This window comes from Lactuca sativa, chromosome 1 (assembly GCF_002870075.4).
Source record: "Lactuca sativa cultivar Salinas chromosome 1, Lsat_Salinas_v11, whole genome shotgun sequence".
Lineage (NCBI taxonomy): Eukaryota > Viridiplantae > Streptophyta > Magnoliopsida > Asterales > Asteraceae > Lactuca > Lactuca sativa.
Window position 1 is genome coordinate 117,734,146 of NC_056623.2, and position 24,955 is coordinate 117,759,100.

The 24,955-nt window shown below is 34.4% G+C and overlaps 1 protein-coding gene across 1 annotated transcript; it reads right to left on the reverse strand.

Annotated features, from left to right (window-relative positions):
- Positions 1–15,698: 15,698 nt before the first annotated feature.
- Positions 15,699–24,570, reverse strand: LOC111897889 (uncharacterized). Its single transcript, XM_023893871.3, has 4 exons — positions 23,566–24,570; positions 22,045–22,998; positions 16,301–17,245; positions 15,699–15,862 (listed from the first exon to the last, which is right to left on the reverse strand). The coding sequence occupies exons 1-4, from the start codon at positions 24,481–24,483 to the stop codon at positions 15,833–15,835; spliced, it is 2,847 nt and encodes a 948-aa protein (XP_023749639.1). The 5' UTR covers positions 24,484–24,570; the 3' UTR covers positions 15,699–15,832.
- Positions 24,571–24,955: the final 385 nt, after the last annotated feature.

The following is a 24,955-nucleotide window of genomic DNA, read 5'->3' on the forward strand; positions in this document are numbered from 1 at the left end:
TTTAAGGGCACGTAATAATGCGTGTCCACTATCCTTAAATTTTTTAAAGAGATGACACTTTTTTAATGTCACTCTCTTATGCGTAACATTAATCAACGAGTGTCGTAGTTTGCGCGTCATAAAAGGGTCTTTTTCTTGTAGTGACCCTTTCTATCTATAACGGCAAACCCGACACAAGCTTCCAAATCAATTTCCATTTCAAAACTCAGAAGTACTTATGCGAAGTATAACATACCTCCCATAACCATTTCGAAGTATCCCTAACAGACTATTCGGTTATACCACTAATGTGGCATTACAAGTTCGGATATAGAGATTTAGACGAATATAGTTAACCAATCATTACCAAATGTATGCGCAAGGAGGCATATATAGCTTACTATCCCTAAATGAATAGTCGGAATAAGAGATACATTCAAACATTAGGAGGTATGCATCATGCCTTTGAGATAGATATTGACAAGGCATAAGACGCTCACCCATCACTGGTTGAGTCCTCTTACAAATAATACCTACCCCCGACACCAGTGCCACTTCGAACGGAGCACTATGCAGACACACGAGCAAATCACTGTTAGGTTGTATTAAATCTAGGAACTCCCAATAGACAAAGGGGCCAAGTGACCAAAAACACCCTCATCGACCCAAAGATCTTAAAAGAAGCAATAATGAAGAAGTTTTGGACCCATGAGCAACTAGAGACAAGGCGGGATGGGCCCGTGGATCTAAAAACCCCAACGTACGCAGGAACTCGATATTATACATCCCACCTTCCACGCCCAATCTAAAACAATACCTAGCCAACGAGACTTTAGTAAATCCACTCGATAAAGCCAAAGTCAAAGTAAATACACTTCGTAAAAGAACCAATAAGAAAACATAGATAGGGAGAATCAAGAGAATGTAGACAAGTAAGCCCAATCCACACGACCCCTACCGATCAAAACCATATACAAAATATTGAAGGTATGTTAGAACACCCAAGCTACGATCTGGATTCACTAGAGAACAAGAAGATTAAATGGCACAAAAGTACCTGCATCTCTTCCCTAGCCCATAAACACTTATTTTGTAAATAATTTCGGGACGAAATTCCCTTTAACAGGGGGATGATGTAACAACCCAATATTTCAAATCAATGTAATAGTCTCAAGTCAAGTATTGTAACCTATTATGAGATAATAATATTAGAGTCAGCAACGAAATATTCAAAAATCTCAATATGGATGTACTAAGTGGTAGATATTGTAACAAGGTTTTTAAAAATATAAAGAACACTAAAATCTGAGTTATAACGAAGAAGTTATGACTAATTAAAGATCTGTAACAAATCCGGTAAAACATTATTAAGCATAAAACGCGAAATTTCAATAAAACACTTTTTAGACTTAGGTGTCTAAATGAAAGTTGTAGATATCATTAAACCGTAAACATACACAAAAAGAACGTCCAAATCTGACTTCGTATGAGGAAGTTACGATTTTTCTAAGTTTCTAACATGACAGTAGACAGCTAAAAACTCGAAATAGAGATCGAGCAATTTTTAGCCGACGTAACCTAAACGAGAAATGAAGATCTCGAAATTTGTAGTACTACAGTAAAAAGATAGATGAAAACGGACGTCGAATGAAGAAGTTGTGGATTTTTAACGGACTTTTCCAGTCCTGGCCTCTTAAAAATATATTATTAAAAATAAATTCAAAATTCGCCGACAAAGTCTAAACGAGAGTTGTAGAGTATATTCTCCCCTACGCGTGGATATAAATAACGTCAAAATCGGAGATCGTACCCAAAAGTTACGGATTTTACAAGATCGGGGCGCAAACTACGAGGCTGGTCCGGAGAGAACGCGCTGCATTCCTAGGGAATGGCCAACGTTCTGCGCTCAGAGCCCGTCCCATCACCCGTCGAGTCCGAAGTTTGTAAGCAATGACGCACGGGGCTCAGAACGCGCTAGGTACGAGGGAACGCCCTGCGCTCCGGGAACGCCAAGCGTTCTTCACAGGAACACCTCACGTTCGAGGTCTCTTCCAACACTATAAAAGGGATGCGAGTGTTCCGGGTTTTGGTTGCTCATTCCCAACTTTCTCTCCCAAATTTCATACTTCTACCCTCTCGAGACTACCCCGACACCCCGGTTTCATATCCAAGCTCTGACAGAAGTTTGAAGCCCCGAGATTCCCGAGAAATCGACTCCTTTCTAGTCAAAGTGTTGCCCGAGCAAAACATCGTTTTCATCATCTCGTCGCTTGTACCAAGTGAGTTTATACCATATTACAACACTTTTAAATGCTTTTAAACACCTTACAGAGGGAATACAAGTGAACACACGGCTACAATCGTGTGGAAACATCAATATTTTACTATCATTTCATTGTTGTTGTTATAACTATCATATGAAACCAATAGCATGCAAAAACATCTCACTACACTACTTTACCCTCTCGGGATGAAATATTTTTATAAATAATAATATGATTTATTTATATGTGTGCATAACACATCATGAAAAGGGTAACCATTTCAACTATAACATTACGTATAAATAAGAAAATACAAATCATTGTTATGCCTTTATCAACATAGTAAAAAGGACAATCATTTCGGACATAAAAAAATCATTTCAAGAATACGTGACTTAATTGAGAATCCGTGAGGAATTCATCTTCCTCATACTTATCAAGGTACCACTAGAAAGCCCTGTTTTATAACCAGAGTCTCCCGTCCGGAGAACGTGATAAGTGTGTATAGATCTATACGAGACTGATGGTCCTGCACCCTGGCTGTTAGCTACAGCCCGACCGACAGGTTAGGGGTGACAAGTGTCAGAACATTTCGACGCCTGAAGAACGTCGCTACTGGCAAACCCATCATAGTACGGTTATGAAAACTCACAGGATAGACAATTATTATGGTATTATGTTTTACGGGAAAAGTAATATTACTGTTACCTTTACGTTAAAAATACAAGCTTCCTATAGTTTTGTTCACTAATAAAACTATACATCATCATTTTAAGTATGACATATTTACTTACAAGTTACAGTCTTGGACATTTAAGACTGCTCCTCACTTTTTGGAAAATATAGGATTTTCCTCGTTCAAATAGACAAATACATACACTTTATACAACAACGATTCATATCTCATTTCATACGAAAATATCGGATTTTCTGGAAAACAAACGTGAACTTACGAATGGCATGCATTTACTCAAACAACTATATATGAACTCACCAACTTAAATGTTGACACTTTTTCTTTGAAATAACTTGTCTTCTCAGGGAACCACTAAACTATGTTAGCAACAACTTTTGGGGATGAACGCTATGGCGTTAGTAACATCTTTTGGAACATCATATTGTATTTTACTTTTAAACAAGTAATACATACAATCATGTAAAATTTTTAAATATATATTATGGTGGTGTGTACTTTCTTTACTATTCAATTGTTATGATACTGTACATGACGTCCTCCACCCTCGAATGTTTCCGCCATTCAGGTTTGGGGGTGTGACAGAAATGAGATGCATTGACTTACTGAGAACCTTCAGGCCATGCTGGACCCATGCAACGAAGAACGTAGCTGCAGTCGCCGGTCTCGGTGGCTCTTCTGGCTTCCTTTACGTCTCCGACAGCAACAAAGAGGTGGTGCTCGTCGTCGATTTGGTTGCGGTGGTAGCACTACAATGGCGAGGCAGGTAACTCGCGATTGCCAGGTTTATGACATTCTCTTTTAGGCGCATCTGCCGACATTATCTTATAAGCGCATCTGCCAAGATTATCCTATAAGCGCATCTGCCAAGATTACCCTATAAGCGCATCTACTATTGTTACGACAATCTCTATTTGGCGCGTCTGCCAAGATCACGACATTTACTACTTGGTGCATCTACCGATATTATTCTCAAGCGCATCTGCTAGTTTTATGACATTCCTTAATTGGTGCATCTACCAATATCATTCTTAATCATCTTTCATACCTCATCATTTTATCACATACCAACTATCTCATCTACCCATGTTCTACCCAACATATTTGTAAATATATAATACATATACAATTTAACTCATTTAAAAACTATATAAAACATTCGTTCCATACTCATCTCAAATAAACAACAATATATAAACACATAGCACGTATTTTATAACAAATACTTCATATTTATGTGTTAGAAGAAAGTAACCACACACTCTCCCAAACATATACTTAATACATTCAAACAATACTTGTATTATACCCGTGTTTATGAAAGGGACTATACATTCACACGTATACACAACTTTATATTATACACATAGCACCTATTTTATAGAAAATACTTAATATTTATGTGTTAGAAGAAAGTAACTACACACTCACACATATAAACAACTATATATATACACATAACACGTATTTTATAAAATACTTCATATCTATGTGTAAGACGAAAGTGACTATACACTCACTTGATCAGAAGATGATCGGACAGCACTACGGCTTGTAGAAGTAGTATCTCTCCGCAGATCTGTAAGATCTTCACAAAAATTGAACTTCTCGCGGGCAGAGCTTCGGCTCGGGAATCACGCTCTTCGGGATTCTCGGGGCTTCGGATCTTGCTTCGGGACTCGGGAATGATACCGGGGCTTCGGGGTACTTCTGGCACGCAAATCGAGGTAAAACGGGAGAGAGAAGAGAGAAAATAGCAACCCTAAACGTCTGGCCCTTCAAATCTATTTATAGGGCAAATTTGGCCCTTGCAACGTCGTGGCAACCTTTTTTCCACGTCGTGGGCTTGGTCGTCACTGCATGCGTCATCCCAAGTTGCATCTGGGGGCCTCCCAGAGGTGTCAGGAGACTTTCCACGTCGTGGCACGACTTGCCACGTCGTGGTCTCTGACAGTTTTGCGGTTTCGCGCCCCGAACTTCAGAAATTCATAACTTTTGCATACGAACTCCGTTTTCGACGTTCTTTATATCGACGCGAAGGTGAGATTATGCTCTACAACTATCGTTTAGACTCCATTGGCTAATTTTGACTTTATTTTTAATATATTATAAGTATATTACTTATATATTATCTTTAGTAGGCCGGGACAGGAAAACTCCGTTATAAACTCATAACTCCTTCATCTGAACTCCGTTTTCGTCTGTCTTTTTATCGTTGGACTACTATCGAAGAAATCTTCGACTCTCGTTTAGATCACTAAGGATAGATATCTATCTACCTTAAATTCACTATTTACGTCGCGTTGGGTTGCGCTAGGTCGTGCCGGTTCTGTCGCGAAACTTCGACAGGTCATAACTTCTTCGTTATAACTCGGATATCTGTGTTCTTTATATGCATGGAAACCTTGTGACATATACTACAACTTGGTTAAGATTAATCCTTATAAATAATCTTCCATCAAAAAGTCATTTTTGATGCTTATCGTCTCTAAATTGACTAGCCCTAATCTACGGGCGTTACAATTATCTCCCCCTTAGGATGATTACGTCCCGAAATCATCAACGAAACAGGATTCGTATACTGACTCCATACGCTATCTCTCCATCCTAAGTAATAACCGTAACTTCTATGTTTTCCTCGAAAGAGTATTTAACTCTCTGGTTTTCTTGACCGCAGACGATGCCCAATCTTGCATCTTCTTATCGTACTATGCTGTACTTTCAATCATAATTTCCAAGTTACAAAATAAGTCCTTATTGTGGACTCCTTCTTCTTCTCAGGATAAATACTTTCATTTATCTATTGTAACAAATCGATGGGTCGTGTTCTAATGACCTCTCATCGTATGATGCAACGCTTAGACTCATGTCTCTTAGAGTCAAATTCCATAATGGAATATACCTTATTTCATATTCTAACGTGATATAATCACATTTTTACATGTAGCATTTCTAGCTACAAGCTTCCTTAACAACGAGCGTGATGCTATCGATCGCATTGATTTCAATCTTTTGACTTAGGTCAGATGTTACATCGAACTTGGTTCCATGAACCACGTAACAAACTCTTCGTAGTCGGACTCAATTTTTGATAGACCACTAGGGTCAGAATAACAACCATCTTACTAGTCACTACCGTAAGAAGGGTAATGACATACTTGAACAAAACGGAATCAATTACTAGCTTCTTGGTAACCTTGTGACTTTCCCTGATCCAAGTGCGAGTCCTGTGCTTCTGGTAGTATATGCATCTACTACCTTTCACACCTACTCATACTCGTCCCAAGTATTGTCCCGCAGCCGACCAAGTCACCATACAAGTAAATTACAAAACAATTTAACACATATGAATGTGTCCAAATAATCATAAACAATTTCCCTAGACTCTACTAGGACTTCTTCATTGCTCAATCTTCAATCATCAACTCTAATTCAACTCGATTGGTGATGGAAATACCCGACGATGAGACAACTTCAAGAATTACACCAACCGTTCCATCATCCCGCCAATCAAATTTGTACTTCAGACGTACCGTACTCCTCTATACGTTCCGTTATTTTATCAGATATAAAATAAAGGCATGACACCACTCTTACGATATCTTCCGATAGGTGTCATTCACTATCATAATCCCTTTTCATTTCCTTCATTTACTCAAATCTCTACAAGTCTTCACCATGACCTCTTGTACATCCAAGCAGACATTTAGTGTACCAAGCGAGAATTTTTAAGATAAGAAAGTTTTTAATTACGATAAACGTATAAATCTCCTTATCACCCCGAAACGTTTACATGCTAGTTCTAATTTCGTAGTCGTACGCTTAGAATCCTAAACACATAAGGTTTCCAGATCCGGTCGGCAACAGACCATAGATCCGAACAAATAATAGCATCAATTTAGCTATCACACAAAACAATTAGCACATAAAAGCATTTTAGGCATCATTCCTAAAATAAACTAGTGCTTGTGTCAATTTAGGTGTACTACCTAACATATTTTAGACACACTCCTCACAATCATTACTTAGTATTCTAAGTTTAAGTCTAGAAATCCTACAAATTCCTAGTTCGCTTAAACTAATGCTCTGATACCAACTGTGACATCCCCATTTTCACGGCCAGAAAAGACCGATTTGTTTATGCTTTGTTTTATAAAATCAGAGTAATCTTTTAAAGAAGACAGTTGCGGAATTTGTTCCCAAAACAAAATATGATAAAAATTATCAAAGCATTTCCTTAAAGAATTGTATTTTCATTATATAACAAAATCTTGGGATGTCATGTTCAATACAGACCAAAAGCATAAACAGAACAAAATAGACCTTACAACAGTTATTCATAACTACTTTCCTATAATCCAAAATCTCTCGTCAAGTCCACCAACTTATACTCTTGTGCCATTACCTGTAATGCAAAGAAAACTGAGTGGGTCAGGCTTGGGAGCCTGGTGAGCATATAAGGTTTTCGACCCACAATAATATAATTATTATATTCAACCATTAAACAATCAACCCAATTACCCATCACCATTATCTTCTTTATTTCTTAAGGTTTTACCCTATTAATCAACTATCCTTCCTTCATTCATTCCAATGGATTGACCTAAGGAATTAGCACAAACTTCCATTTCTAAATAAGGCGCATCTGCCAACATTATCCTTTAAGCGCCTCTGCCAGGATTATGTCGTACAGTATGAGGCGCGACTGCCAGGTTTATGACATTCTCTTTTAGGCGCATCTGCCGACATTATCTTATAAGCGCATCTGCCGACATTATCTTATAAGCGCAACTGCCAAGATTACCCTATAAGCGCATCTACTATTGTTACGATAATCTCTATTTGGCGCGTCTGCCAAGATCACGGCATTTACTACTTGGTGCATCTACCGATATTATTCTCAAGCGCATCTGCTAGTTTTATGACATTCCTTAATTGGTGCATCTACCAATATCATTCTTAATCATCTTTCATACCTCATCATTTTATCACATACCAACTATCTCATCTACCCATGTTCTACCCAACATATTTGTAAATATATAATACATATACAGTTTAACTCATTTAAAAACTATATAAAACATTCGTTCCATACTCATCTCAAATAAACAACAATATATAAACACATAGCACATACTTTATAACAAATACTTCATATTTATGTGTTAGAAGAAAGTAACCACACACTCTCCCAAACATAAACTTAATATATTCAAACAATACTTGTATTATACCCGTGTTTATGAAAGGGACTATACACCCACACGTATAAACAACTTTATATTATACACATAGCACGTATTTTATAGAAAATACTTAATATTTATGTGTTAGAAGAAAGTAACTACACACTCACACATATAAACAACTATATATATATATATACACATAGCACGTATTTTATAAAATACTTCATATCTATTTGTAAGACGAAAGTGACTATACACTCACTTGATCAGAAGATGATCGGACAACACTACGGCTTGTAGAAGTAGTATCTCTCCGCAGATCTGTAAGATCTTCACAAAAATCGAACTTCTTGCGGGCAGAGCTTCGGCTCGGGAATCACGGTCTTCGGGATTCTCGGGGCTTCGGATCTTGCTTCGGGACTCGGGAATGATACCGGGGCTTCGGGGTACTTCTGGCACGCAAATCGAGGTAAAACGGGAGAGAGAAGAGAGAAAATAGCAACCCTAAATGTCTGGCCCTTCAAATCTATTTATAGGGCAAATTTGGCCCTTGCCACGTCGTGGCAACCTTTTTTCCACGTCGTGGGCTTGGTCGTCACTGCATGCGTCATCCCAAGTTGCATCCGGGGGCCTCCCGGAGGTTTCAGGAGACTTGCCACGTCGTGGTCTCTGACAGTTTTGGGGTTTCGCGCCCCGAACTTCAGAAATTCATAACTTTCGCATACGAACTCCGTTTTCGACGTTCTTTATATCGACGCGAAGATAAGATTATGCTCTACAACTCTCGTTTAGACTCCATTGGCTAATTTTGACTTTATTTTTAATATATTATAACTATATTACTTATATATTATCTTTAGTAGGCCGGGACAGGAAAACTCCGTTATAAACTCATAACTCCTTCATCTGAACTCCGTTTTCGTCTGTCTTTTTATCGTTGGACTACTATCTAAGAAATCTTCGACTCTCGTTTAGATCACTAAGGATAGATATCTATCTACCTTAAATTCACTATTTACGTCGAGCTGGGTCGCGCTAGGTCGTGCCGGTTCTGTCGCGAAACTTCGACAGGTCATAACTTCTTCGTTATAACTCGGATTTCTGTGTTCTTTATATGCACGGAAACCTTGTGACATATACTACAACTTGGTTAAGATTAATCCTTATAAATAATCTTCCATAAAAAAGTCATTTTTGATGCTTATCGTCTCTAAATTGACTAGCCCTAATCTACGGGCGTTACAATTATCTCCCCCTTAGGATGATTACGTCCCGGAATCATCAACGAAACAGGATTCGTATACTGACTCCATACGCTCTCTCTCTCCATCCAAAGTAATAAACGTAACTTCTATGTTTTCCTCGAAAGAGTATTTAACTCTCTGGTTTTCTTGACCGCAGACGATGCCCAATCTTGCATCTTCTTATCGTACTATGCTGTACTTTCAATCATAATTTCCAAGTTACAAAATAAGTCCTTATTGTGGACTCCTTCTTCTTCTCAGGATAAATACTTTCATTTATCTATTGTAACAAATCGATGGGTCGTGTTCTAATGACCTCTCATCGTATGATGCAACGCTTAGACTCATGTCTCTTAGAGTCAAATTCCATAATGGAATATACCTTATTTCATATTCTAACGTGATATAATCACATTTTTACATGTAGCATTTCTAGCTACAAGCTTCCTTAACAACGAGCGCGATGCTATCGATCGCATTGATTTCAATTTTTTGACTTAGGTCAGATGTTACATCGAACTTGGTTCCATGAACCACGTAACAAACTCCTCGTAGTCGGACTCAATTTTTGATATGACCACTAGGGTCAGAATAACAACCATCTTACTAGTCACTACCGTAACAAGGGTAATGACACACTTGAACAAAACGGAATCAATTACTAGCTTCTTGGTAACCTTGTGACTTTCCCTGATCCAAGTGCGAGTCCTGTGCTTCTGGTAGTATATGCATCTACTACTTTTCACACCTACTCATACTCGTCCCAAGTATTGTCCCGCAGCCGACCAAGTCACCATACAAGAAAATTACAAAACAATTTAACACATATGAATGTGTCCAAATAATCATAAACAATTTCCCTAGACTCTACTAGGACTTCTTCATTGCTCAATCTTCAATCATCAACTCTAATTCAACTCGATTGGTGATGGAAATACCAGACGATTAGACAACTTCAAGAATTACACCAACCGTTCCATCATCCTGCCAATCAAATTTGTACTTCAGACGTACCGTACTCCTCTATACGTTCCGTTATTTTATCAGATATAAAATAAAGGCATGACACCAATCTTACGATATCTTCCGATAGGTGTCATTCACTATCATAATCCCTTTTCATTTCCTTCATTTACTCAAATCTCTACAAGTCTTCACCATGACCTCTTGTACATCCAAGCAGACATTTGGTGTACCAAGCGAGAATTTTTAAGATAAGAAAGTTTTTAATTACGATAAACGTATAAATCTCCTTATCACCCCGAAACGTTTACATGCTAGTTCTAATTTCGTAGTCGTACGCTTAGAATCCTAAACACATAAGGTTTCCAGATCCGGTCGGCAACAGACCATAGATCCGAACAAATAATAGCATCAATTTAGCTATCACACAAAACAATTAGCACATAAAAGCATTTTAGGCATCATTCCTAAAATAAACTAGTGCTTGTGTCAATTTAGGTGTACTACCTAACATATTTTAGACACACTCCTCACAATCATTACTTAGCATTCTAAGTTTAAGTCTAGAAATCCTACAAATTCCTAGTTCGCTTAAACTAATGCTCTGATACCAACTGTGACATCCCCATTTTCACGGCCAGAAAAGACCGATTTGTTTATGCTTTGTTTTATAAAATCAGAGTAATCTTTTAAAGAAGACAGTTGCAGAATTTGTTCCCAAAACAAAATATGATAAAAATTATCAAAGCATTTCCTTAAAGAAATGTATTTTCATTATATAACAAAATCTCAGGATGTCATGTTCAATACAGACCAAAAGCATAAACAGAACAAAATAGACCTTACAACAGTTATTCATAAATACTTTCCTATAATCCAAAATCTCTCGTCAAGTCCACCAACTTATACTCTTGTGCCATTACCTGTAATGCAAAGAAAACTGAGTGGGTCAGGCTTGGGAGCCTGGTGAGCATATAGGGTTTTCAACCCACAATAATATAATTATTATATTCAACCATTAAACAATCAACCCAATTACCCATCACCATTATCTTCTTTATTTCTTAAGGTTTTACCCTATTAATCAACTATCCTTCCTTCATTCATTCCTAAGGATTGACCTAAGGAATTAGCACAAACTTCCATTTCTACATAAGGCGCATCTGCCAACATTATCCTTTAAGCGCCTCTGCCAGGATTACGTCATACACTATGAGGCGCGACTGCCAGGTTTATGACATTCTCTTTTAGGCGCATCTGCCGACATTATCTTATAAGCGCATCTGCCAAGATTATCCTATAAGCGCATCTGCCAAGATTACCCTATAAGCGCATCTACTATTGTTACGACAATCTCTATTTGGCGCGTCTGCCAAGATCACGACATTTACTACTTGGTGCATCTACCGATATTATTCTCAAGCGCATCTGCTAGTTTTATGACATTCCTTAATTGATGCATCTACCAATATCATTCTTAATCATCTTTCATACCTCATCATTTTATCACATACCAACTATCTCATCTACCCATGTTCTACCCAACATATTTGTAAATATATAATACATATACAGTTTAACTCATTTAAAAACTATATAAAACATTCGTTCCATACTCATCTCAAATAAACAACAATATATAAACACATAGCACGTACTTTATAACAAATACTTCATATTTATGTGTTAGAAGAAAGTAACCACACACTCTCCCAAACATAAACTTAATATATTCAAACAATACTTGTATTATACCTGTGTTTATGAAAGGGACTATACACCCACACGTATAAACAACTTTATATTATACACATAGCACGTATTTTATAGAAAATACTTAATATTTATGTGTTAGAAGAAAGTAACTACACACTCACACATATAAACAACTATATATATACACATAGCACGTATTTTATAAAATACTTCATATCTATGTGTAAGACGAAAGTGACTATACACTCACTTGATCAGAAGATGATCGGACAGCACTACGGCTTGTAGAAGTAGTATCTCTCCGCAGATCTGTAAGATCTTCAAAAAAATCGAACTTCTCACGGGCAGAGCTTCGGCTCGGGAATCACGCTCTTCGGGATTCTCGGGGTTTCGGATCTTGCTTCGGGACTCGGGAATGATACCGGGGCTTTGGGGTACTTCTTGCACGCAAATCGAGGTAAAACGGGAGCGAGAAGAGAGAAAATAGCAACCCTAAACGTCTGGCCCTTCAAATCTATTTATAGGGCAAATTTGGCCCTTGCCACGTCGTGGCAACCTTTTTTCCACGTCGTGGGCTTGGTCGTCACTGCATGCGTCATCCCAAGCTGCATCTGGGGGCCTCCCAGAGGTGTCAGGAGACTTGCCACGTCGTGGTCTCTGACAGTTTTGGGGTTTCGCGCCCCGAAATTCAGAAATTCATAACTTTCGCATACGAACTCCGTTTTCGACGTTCTTTATATCGACGCGAAGGTGAGATTATGCTCTACAACTCTCGTTTAGACTGCATTGGCTAATTTTGACTTTATTTTTAATATATTATAAGTATATTACTTATATATTATCTTTAGTAGGCCGGGACAGGAAAACTCCGTTATAAACTCATAAGTCCTTCATCTGAACTCCGTTTTCGTCTGTCTTTTTATCGTTGGACTACTATCTAAGAAATCTTCGACTCTCGTTTAGATCACTAAGGATAGATATCTATCTACCTTAAATTCACTATTTACGTCGCGCTGGGTCGCGCTAGGTCGTGCTGGTTCTGTCGCGAAACTTCGACAGGTCATAACTTCTTCGTTATAACTCGGATTTCTGCGTTCTTTATATGCACGGAAACCTTGTGACATATACTACAACTTGGTTAATATTAATCCTTATAAATAATCTTCCATCAAAAAGTCATTTTTGATGCTTATCGTCTCTAAATTGACTAGCCCTAATCTACGGCCGTTACAATAAACATTCCATGCGCTTAAACCATCATAGCTACAAATTCCTTGAGTTTTTTGCTGCATAATATTATTTATATTTGCTAAACTATATGTATATATATTAATTACAACTCAACTAGGCCCCGAGATTTGGCGAGGCCTGGGGCGTTCGCTTAGTTTTCCCTTCCTCTAGGGCCGACCTTGAATTTATCAAAGGTTAACACTAATAAATAGCAATAAACTTTCACAAATCTTGCAACTTGATCACTACAACCAACTAACAAATGAAATTCCATTTAGAGTACCGACTCAAGAAATTAATCCAAGACTTCTTGTTGTTGTATTTGGGGAAATGCTAAAGGTGCATTTAGTTGCGGAAAAATGGGCCATTTTCCGGAAAATTTTTTCAAGAAAAATGAGTATTTTGAAAACGCGTTTAGTTTGTCTATTTTTCTAAATTTTTCACGGAAAATGAAAATTTTCCATTTTCTTAAATTACAAAGAAATTTGAAAGTTTTGGAAAACCGATAATCATTGTTTTCCATGTTTTTCTGATTCCAAATAGTTTTTAAAATACAAACACACACTCACTCCCACCGCACACACCTCTACCTACCCCCACCTTAACACCCCTAACCCACCACATTCCTACCTACCCACAATCACACCCACCTACTCCGATGCCCACCCACTCCCATGCCCACCCCTCCCCCACTTACACGTACATACACCCACTCCCACAAACATACGTGCCCACCCACAAACATACACCCCCAACACACACCCATACCCACAAACACACGCGCACACCCACCCACCCACCCACACCCACTCACTCACAAACATACACATACCCCCAACACACACACACTCACTTACTCACAAACACACACACACCTACCCACACATACACCAACACCCATGCCCACCCCCACCCCCACCCCCACACACACATACACACACACCCAACACCACTACCACAATCACCGACCTACCATCACCATCACCACCACCACCACCATTGTCGCCGCCGCCACCACCACCACTGCCATAATTGCTGCTGCCACCACCGTCACCGCCCTTACCCCCACCCTACCACTGCTACCATTTTCTAAAAATGAAAACCGATAGAAAAATACACATCTAAACACGTTTTCTAATTTTCTAAAACTGAAAATGAAAAATGAATAAGTTTTAACTAAACACGTTTTCTAAATTTTCCAATAAAAACTAGAAACGGAAAACGAAAGTTGAGAAGGGAAAACAAAAAACGAAAAATGAAAACTGTTTTTCTATAACTAAACGAAACCTAAGACCCACTGGAATATGAGGGAACGGTCTGTGAATCTACGGTTGGTTTCCGAAGGAAAACACAAATTCAAAATCGTTAGAACATATCTTTCCTACATGCTTCAATTATCAAATTTCGATCAGATTGTTTTGTAAAATTTGTAAATATATCACCTTGTAATTTGTTTAATTTTAAATTTACATATTACTTATAATGTTTAAAAAAATTATTGCTTATGTAAAATCTATAAATATATCACCTTGTAATTTGTTTAATTTTAAATTTAGATGTTAATTGTAATGTTTTAATTTAGGTAATTAAATTAAATTTGAATATGTATTTATAACCATGGCATACTAAGGCCTAAAAAGGAATTAAGTAATTCTATTTTTTAAGGAAACTTATTTAATGTGGGAAAATGCAATTAAAAAAGAAGAACCACAAAAGAGACACGTGACATATAAAATTAATGAGGAGGTGTAATACTTTGACACATAGAAAAAGGATACGAAACCTATAATTTTATTAGAATATATATATATATATATATATATATATATATATATATATATATATATATATATATGATTAGGTTATTGTATTCGAACTAATTATTTTACATCTATCGTATGTTATGAGAATTACTAAAAGAATAAGTTGTTTAGCAATGCGAATACGTTCTACCTTACAAGAATATCGTCATTTTCATGAATTCTCGTTAATTTTATTTTATTTTTTGTTCTCACACATCGTTTTTCACTCATTTTCATTATGATAAAATACGACCCAATAAAACATTCTGACAGAAATGAGAATAATAATAATAATTAATGTATAATAACCTTATAGACGATTTAATTAGTGAAAATGTGTGTTAATGACAATATTTATCTAAGATTGAACGTATTTATATTATTAAACAACATATTTTCTTTATTATTCTCATAATATACAATAGATGTATAATAGTTATTTAGATTACTTGAACCTAGCTCCCTCTCTCTCTCTCTCTCTCTCTCTCTCTCTCTCTCTCTATATATATATATATATATATATATATATATATATATATATATATATATATATATATATATATATATATATATATATATATATATATATATATATATATATATATAACGATGTTCATCATCGACAATAATAAGGACTGAACCAGAAAATAACTTATAAGCAAATGAAAATGTTCACATAAATCAAAAGGAAAGAAATGTATGTTTCTGTAGCAGAAAACGACCATTTATGTAGAACATCTACAAGTCCTCATCTGCTCATCTTTTCCCCTTTAAGTTCCTGTAATAAAACACGCAATATATCACATCTCAATAGAACTTATTTGTTTGAATTTTATTTAAGGCTATGTTAAAATTTAAAATCGTATGCCGGTACTAACATTTTATTGTTATAATATTCATGGCCCATTATTTACAATCGCCATGATTATTATTAGTTTTATAGCAGTGATTAGATTTATGATCATCACACACTAATCAAGGAAGGATCATTTTCCAGCCTCATACGATCGGCGCAACAACGAAAAATAAATTATCGTTTTTTAATAATGATCTTTGAATGCTACAAAAGCAACAAAACTGTTGACAGTTAAGTTAGCCATGGGTAAGTTGAAGTTCTTAATAGTTATTTTATCGGTATTGTAAAAAAAAAAGTTTACTTTCCAGCTTTTTGAAATGGAGTTTTTTTTAACATAGTTAAATGAAGGGTAGCACTTACTTGAAAATCAATTGCATCCTCAAGTTTGTCGATGATTGTGTCCATTGTGGGGCGTTCCCGAGAAACGAAGCTTATGCACTGATAGGCAATTTCTTTGAATGTATGAAAACTACGACTATCAATTTGATCTTTGATATCAGGATCAATTAATCTCTCGGGTCCGTTTTCATAGTAGTGTCGGACCAGATTTATCAAATGCTGTGGATTATCATCTACAAACTTTAACTGCTGATAAGCCGGCCTCCCACTCAACATTTCAAACAACACAACACCAAATGAGTAAATGTCTGACTCTTTACGGAGAATGCCGCTTCCATAGTAAATGGGATCCATGTAGAAGTTGGTACCAGCAACTTTTGTAAAACGATGACTACTTTCCTGATTTTTAGGGCCTTCTGTTGACAAACCAAAATCACAGATTTTAGCTTCCAGATTTTCGTCTAACAAAATATTCCCACTCTTGATATCCCTGTGTATTACTCCGTGGTCCTTCCCTAGACCTGAGTGAAGGTAATCGAGTCCTTTTGCTGCTCCTAAGCAAATATTGAGGCGTTGTGCCCATGTTAGGGAACGCCTCTTAATCGGGTCTACAAGATAATAATCAAGACTTCGATTGACCGCATATGCGTAAACTATAATCATCTCTCCGTCATCATCACAGTAGCCAACAAAAGGGATGATGTTTGGATGGTGGAATCTTGAAATCAGATTAAGCTCAGCATGGAACTCCTTCATCCCTTGATGACCTTGTGGATTAAGGCGTTTGATGGCAACTGTGCAGTTTTGCCAGTTTTGAGACAGCTGTCCTTTGTAAACCATACCAAATCCACCTTCTCCGATCAAAGTTTGAGGGTTGAAATTTCCGGTTGCCAAGCTGATCTCATTTAGTTGAATTTGATAACTATCTAGGCTTCGTGTGGTAATGCTATAAGCTGCTTCGTGGTTCTGTGAACATGTATAAAAACAAGAACAAATTTACTTAGAGATGCCTTTGTATTTTTAACTCTTATTGATCCAATATATATATATATATATATATATATATATATATATATATATATATATATATATATATATATATATATATATATATATATATATATATATATATATATATATATATATATATATATATATATATATATATATATATATAGGGTTACGTTCATGTGAGACGGTCTAATTTTGTGAGACCGTGAGACACATTTTTTATTTTTTTTATTATTTTATTATTTTTTTTAGTTAATTCAACTTCTGAAAATAATATTTAAAAAGAATTTTTGGATTTTCCTATTTATTTTGCATTTTAAAATTATTTTTTAGAATATGTACAGTGTAATATTCTATTAGAATATTTCACGTATTTTAAAAAAAGAAACGGGATTTTTTTTAGTTAATTAAATTTCAGAAAATAATATTTAAGAAAAGAATTTTTAGACTTTTTCCATTTATTTTGCATTTTAAAATTATTTTTTAGAAATATGTACAGTGTAATATTCTATTAGAATATTTCACGTATTTTTAAAAAAACGGAATTTTTTTTAATTTTTTTAATTATTTTTTATTATTTTTAGTTAATTTAAGTTCCGAAAATAATATTTAAAAAAAGAATTTTGGATTCTTCCATTTATTTTGCATTTTAAAATTATTTTTAGATTTTGTCTTACGGTCTCACAAAATTAGAATGGTCTCAAATGAGCATGAACCTATATATATATATATATATATATATATATATATATATATATATATATATATATATATATATATATATATATATATATATATATATATATATATATATATATATATATATATATAATATCTTTTCTAAACTTTTTAAGGAATTTGTTAAAAAAAAAGTCTTTTTTATTTATTTATATATATTTTTTTCAATCATGTTACACTTTTTTAGAAAAAAATAACATATTTATATTTGTGTTACATCTTGTTTCAAGATTTGTGAATTATTTCAAGATTTTCGTACTCTTTTATACATTGTTTTTACAATTGTTTTAACTTTTTTTTTTTTTTTTTTTTTTACATTTTTTACAATGGTTTTAAACATTTCTCACTTGTTTAGACCTTATTTTATAATTTTTTTTATAAATTTTTACTATATTTTTTAATTTTCTATTAGAACTTGTTAGTAGTTTTTTACATTTACATAAAACATTCCTATAGAAAAATTTATTATAAAAAGTCCTTAAAATTTTAGAAAAAAAGGTGGTAAAAAACTAATTTATAAAAACAATTGTTTCTGGATAATACAAATATAAAATCCGGACCAAACTCGTAACAAAATTCAAAATGTAGGCTAAAAGTTTCAAATTGAAAAAAAAAGTGTTTTGCTTTACTTGGAGAGTGTTTAGCAAAGCTTAATAAAAGAGCTTTTTGGCTTATTATCCGTTACACACTTGTATATGTCAAAAAAAAATGTTTGGGTAAAAGCTTTTTAAAAAATAGCTTATAGCTGTTTGGAACCTCCAATAAATTATTTTTTTGATAAGTCAGTTATCCTTTATTTATAAAAAACTCCTTATTTCACCATTCAAAAAAATTGACAAATATACCCCTTAACATAAATCTACATCGACACAAAAACATATGCTATAAGTTAATAAGCTTAGAACATTTTGATACCAGATAAACTTAGCCAAACATTTTTTTAAAAACTTTGTTTTGATACTATTATAAGTTAAATAGTTAAAAACTATTTTAAATAAGCTTTGTCAAACACCCTCTTGATATAACAAGTAAAAAAAAGTAATTATCTTTCTTGTTCTAGGTAATAAATTTGGTTCTATGGCAACTTAATGACAAATCTCAATAATCTATTTTCTATAAAATAATACCAACTTTTTTATATCATTCTCATCTTATATACTTACTTATTTTATTAAAATTTTATAACTATAATAATATATAGGGTAAACTTTCTGTTTTTTTTTTTTAATTTTATGGATAATGTTTAAAAAGTTTTCAACTTTAATAGTTGTTGACATTTAATTTATATTTTAAATTTTTTTATGTTATTGTCGTATACTTTTACTTTATTAGTTAAATTACGTTATAAAAATCTAATCTTAATAAAAGAATTCAATTGTCCACATGACAATAAAAGAATTCAATTGTCTACATGGCACTGCACAAATAGTTTTTCCTTAAATATGAATTTACTCTAATACCCTTGATTTCTTTTAATATCCCGTTATTTTGCCTTTCAATTTATATAGCATTTATTTTGATTCCATTTTATTTAGCAATTAATAAGTTACTTATCTTTATTTTTGAACTTCCGGTTATAAATGGTTTAGTTTGGTAAGCTTTAAAATCACACTACTATCAAACCATGTATTAATTCATATTATATTAAATGTCTGTAAGGGATATTCAAATAAAAATATATTTTACTTTTAAATAATTAATAAAATCACATTTCTAACAAACCATGTATTAATTCATATTATATTAAATGTCATGTAATGAATATTCAAATAAAAATATATTTTAATTTTAAATATTTAGTATAATAGTCTAAACAAAACTTATATCCTATTAGTTTAATAAAATTTTATAAACTTTTTATCTATGTTTCCCACATGTTGTAACCTAGTGGAAGTATATATTGGAAGTATACATGAATGTTTTAAGAGTTTTCAGTAGGGATGTCAAAAAGTCCCGTTGGACCCTGATCCCGTGGGGGCTCCGTCCCGTATGGGGGCATTTGTTGAAAAAAATCGGGAACGGGGGCGGGGGCAAGGTTAACCCCCGTTTTAATTTCGGAGGCGAGGGTAGGGGTTGGTAGTCACGTCCCGAAACCCCCGTGGGGGGCCCGTTAACAAATTATATAAATTGACATATATTAATTATATAAGTATAATAAACAATAAAATGATTTTTACGTATAAAAATTCAACAAAAAACATGTTTTTAAGTTGTTTGTAGGGAAAACTGCAATAAAGTCCCTACATATTGATCTCATAATCGATTTAGTCCCTATATATTTTTTTTATTCAAAATACCGGTAATCGTATTCAATTTAACCCTTTGACCCGGTCAACAGGTCACCCAACTTTCAAAAATTACATTTTTGGCCCAGATTTCAAAATGTATTACAAATTTGGTCCAAAATTTACACTTTTGGCCCAGATTTTAATTTTTTTACAAATTTGGTCCAAACTTTACCATTTTTTCCCAAATTTTAGAATTTTATTATGAATTCATCTTAACTTTAGTTTTCTTTACAACTTTTTTTTTCTCAAAGAATTGTATCTAATATGTTTTTTCTTTATAAAATCATATTTATACAAAAAAAAAACGTATTTTCACATAAAAATCTTATAATTTCTATATATAAACATTTTTTAAAAAGTTTTTGTATATGAAATATCTAGTTATAAAATATATATATATTTACTAAGTATATAAATAAATACAAAACCGTTTTTATATAAAATGTATACAAATGCCTATCACCTTTATATATATATATATATATATATATATATATATATATATATATATATATATATATATATATATGCATACAAATAGGTGTGGATCTATATTTTTTTTATAAAATCGTATTTGTTTATATTTTTTTATATAATACATGTTTGTATATATTTTATAAAATCGTGTTTGTATACATTTTATAAAATGTATACAAAGATGTATTATATAAAAATTATTCAAACATGTTTTTATAAAAAAAAATATAAGCAAATACAATTTTATAAAAAAAATAGATAAAACAGGTGTTTGTAATCATTTTCTTATAAAATACGTTTCTTTATACATTTTTTATAAAAACCGATTTGTATATATTTATATACTTGATAAATATTTATTTTTATAATTAGATATTTCATATACAAAAAACTTTTAAAATAAAGTTTTTATATAGAAAATATAAAATCTTTAAATGAAAATACGTTTTTTTCATAAATATGATTTTATAAAGAAAAAACATGTTAGAAACAACTCTTTGAGAAAAAAAAAAGTTGTAAATAAAACTAAAGTTATGATAAATTCATAATAAAATTCTAAAATTTGGGCAAAAAATGTAAGGTTTGGACGAAATTTGTAAAAAAATTTAAAATCTGGGCCAAAAGTGTAAATTTTGAAGCAAATTTGTAATAAATTTTGAAATCTAGGCCAAAAGTGTAATTTTTGAAAGTTGGATGACCTGTTGACCGGGTCAAAGGGTTAAATTGAATATGATTACCGGTATTTGGACTTAATTGAATAAAAAAAACATATAGGGACTAAATCGATTATGAGACCAATATGTAGGGACTTTATTGTAGTTTTCCCTTGTTTGTAACATGTAAAATTATGTTATAAATATCTATTTGTTAACCAAAAATAGTTTCTTTTAGCCCAAACAAGAACTTATTTTAGCCGAAATAAGTTAGCCCAAAATCAATCGGGGGTGGGGCGGGGGTCAGAAGGGGAATTCGGGGGCGGGTGCAGGGAGGAAAGGATGGAGATTTCGGGGGCGGGGGCGGGGGCGGGGGAACGGGATAATTTTGGGGGCGGGGGCGGGAGATGCAATCTCCGTCCCGTTTGTCCCCGTTGGCATCCCTAGTTTTCAAGTGGGGCCAGGCATGACATATGCAGTTTGTTGAGGGTACCTCCTTGTTTAATTTTTCTTTGCAACTTGGCCCATCTTTACAAACAATACTCTCTGATTCAATGAAATTTTATTTTAATACTATATACTGAAAGGAAAAACTTACTTGAAAGTTCAGCGCCTCTTTAATCTTCTTGATGATCCTCTTCATAGTTGGGCGATCGTTTAAGTTGGTACTAATACATCGATAAGCGATCTTCTTAAATGTATACAAAGAATGAATCTTAATTTGATCTCTGATACTCGGATCAATGAGCTTGTCCAAGCCGTCATCATAATAGCGGTTGACCAGCTGTAGCAGTGTTTGTGGCTGACCATCATCAATGCTCCTTTGATCATAAGCGAGCATCCCACTCAACATTTCAAACATGACAATCCCAAATGAGTAAACGTCTGATCCTGTGTTGACCATGCCACTTTCTCTGTAAATGGGATCAATGTACGCTGGGGTACCTGCTGCAGGTTCGTAGACTTGTGGCTGACTTAAGTTGAATAATAGTGACAAGCCAAAACCACAAATTTTGGTGTCTAGATTGTCATCTAACAATATATTTGGGCTCTTCATATCTCTGTGAATTACTGCCCTATTCTCCCCAAGGCCTGAGTGAAGGTACTCGAGTCCTCTGGCTGCCCCCATACAAATCTTCATGCGTAGTTCCCAAGTTAGACAACAACTCTTATTAAGGTCTTGAAGATGGTAATCAAGGCTACCATTGCTAGCGAATTCTGAAACTATAATCATTTCATCGTCTTGATCACAGTATCCAATAAAAGGGATGATGTTTTCATGGTTGAAGCTTGACATCATCTTAACTTCATTATGGAACACATTTTTTCCTTCGTATCCGTTGTTATCAAAGCGTTTGAATGCAGCTGTACGGTTTTGCCATTGTTTAGAGAGTTGTCCTCTGTAGACTTTACCAAATCCACCCCCTCCAATACATGTTTCTGGACTAAAGTCTCCTGTGGCCAATCTGATCTCTTCTAGTGGAATTAGAAAACTATTTAGGTTTTCATATTCAAGGCTTTCAATGGTAACTCTTGGAGAAGCACGGGGCTTCTGCGAATACAAACAGAACCGAGTTTACTTAGAGGTATGTATTGATTCTGCCATTTAGGTAAAGTAATTATATTCCAGTACCTCCCAAAGTAACTATTCGTTATTTATTTATTTATTTTTTTTAATTTATTCATTTCTTTTATATATACATGACATAACTGGTTGGGTTTTGAAAATTGCAATTTTACAATTCCGTAGTTGACCTCTGTTTTTATTCATGTGGTAGAGCTGATTAACTGCGCTTCATTTGTAACACCCGATACCTAGGGTATATGTCCTTTGGTTTATATCTATCATGTACCCATATATTTAAAATAAAGACGACTAAAAATTCATAGATTGGAAAGTTTGACATGATAATGGATGGTTTTAACTTTTAACCAACACATAATTTCTTTTAAACCAAGTGGTTGCAGGCTTGAGACTAGTCAAAAACATAGTCGTGGTAAGACAAAAATATGTAAGACACCCCGGCTATGTTAAACTTACTACGAGTTTATCTTGATGTGAGGTATTTGTTAGCGTTTCAATTTATCATGTTGAAATATAATTATATAAAAGACTTACTTGAAAATCCAGTGCTTGCTCAATACTCTTGACGATCACGTTCATCGTAGGCCGATCCTTTAAGTTCCAACTAATGCATTGATAAGCAATTTCCTTAAACACATGGAAAGAACGCATCTTAATTTGATCTCTTATATCAGGATCAATTAAGCTGTGGAGTCCCTCAGCATAGTAGCGTCGGACCAGATTTATGAGTGTGTGTGGCTCATCACCATCAATGCTCCTTTCATGATAAACTAGCATCCCGCTCAACATTTCAAACAAAACAACCCCGAATGAGTAGACGTCTAATTCTGTGTTGACACTGCCACTTTGTTGGTAAACGGGATCAATGTAATAATCGGTACCTGCAATAGGTTCATAAGCTTGTGGCTGATTTCGCTCGACTAATATCGACAAATAAAAACTGCTAATTTTTGGTTGCAGATTCTCATCTAACAGTATATTTTCGCTCTTCACATCTCTGTGAATTACTACGCTGTCTCCACCAAGACCCGAGTGAAGATACTCGAGTCCTCTTGCTGCTCCTATGCAAATCTTGAGGCGATCCGCCCATGTTAGTAAACGCCTTTTATCGGGGCTTTCAAGATAGGCATCAAGGCTTCCATTCGCAGCGTATTCAGAAACCCTAATCCTTTGATCGCCTTCATGACAGTAGCCAATGAAAGGGATTATATTTTGATGGTGTAATCTGAAAATAATCTTGAGCTCGTTAAGGAACTCAGGATCTCCTTGCTGACCATGCGGATTACAGCGATCAATGGCAACAGTGCTGTTTTTTAGTTGTCCTTTGTAGACTTCACCAAGTCCACCAACACCGATCCGAGTTACTCGACTAAAGTCTTGGGTGGCTGAAAGGATCTCATCCAGCGGAATTACGAACTTTTCTAGGTGAACACCTGATTCTGAAGAAGACATTGTTTTATGTAATTAATTGGTGGCTTTATGTGTGTATGGTTCTATGAAAATAAACAAAATTTAGTGTGCTTAGAGATGATTAGACCCACACTTACGTCTCAATTTATATTGTTCTTGGCTTAAAACAATATATTAAAGAGTTGACTGGAACCAAGTCCGTCCGGTATAAACAATAAATCCCATTTGTACTTCATATGTTATCCTATGTTACAATGCCTATCACCACCTAACCCTTTGGACCTGCTCTTGTTTGGTTGTTATTTTTAAATGATGTAATTATTGGTTATAAACTTGTTTATTCGTATTACTAAACATGTTATGCAAGTCATACCAATAGGTGTAGTATTCTTTCCGTCTAGTTGGTAGCCTTTCGCTTTTATGGTCAAATACAATTTTGATAAACAGAAAACCACGAGTTAACAATCAATTCTCAGGTGCTCTACTTACTCTAAGGTTGTTAGAAGGTTAAATT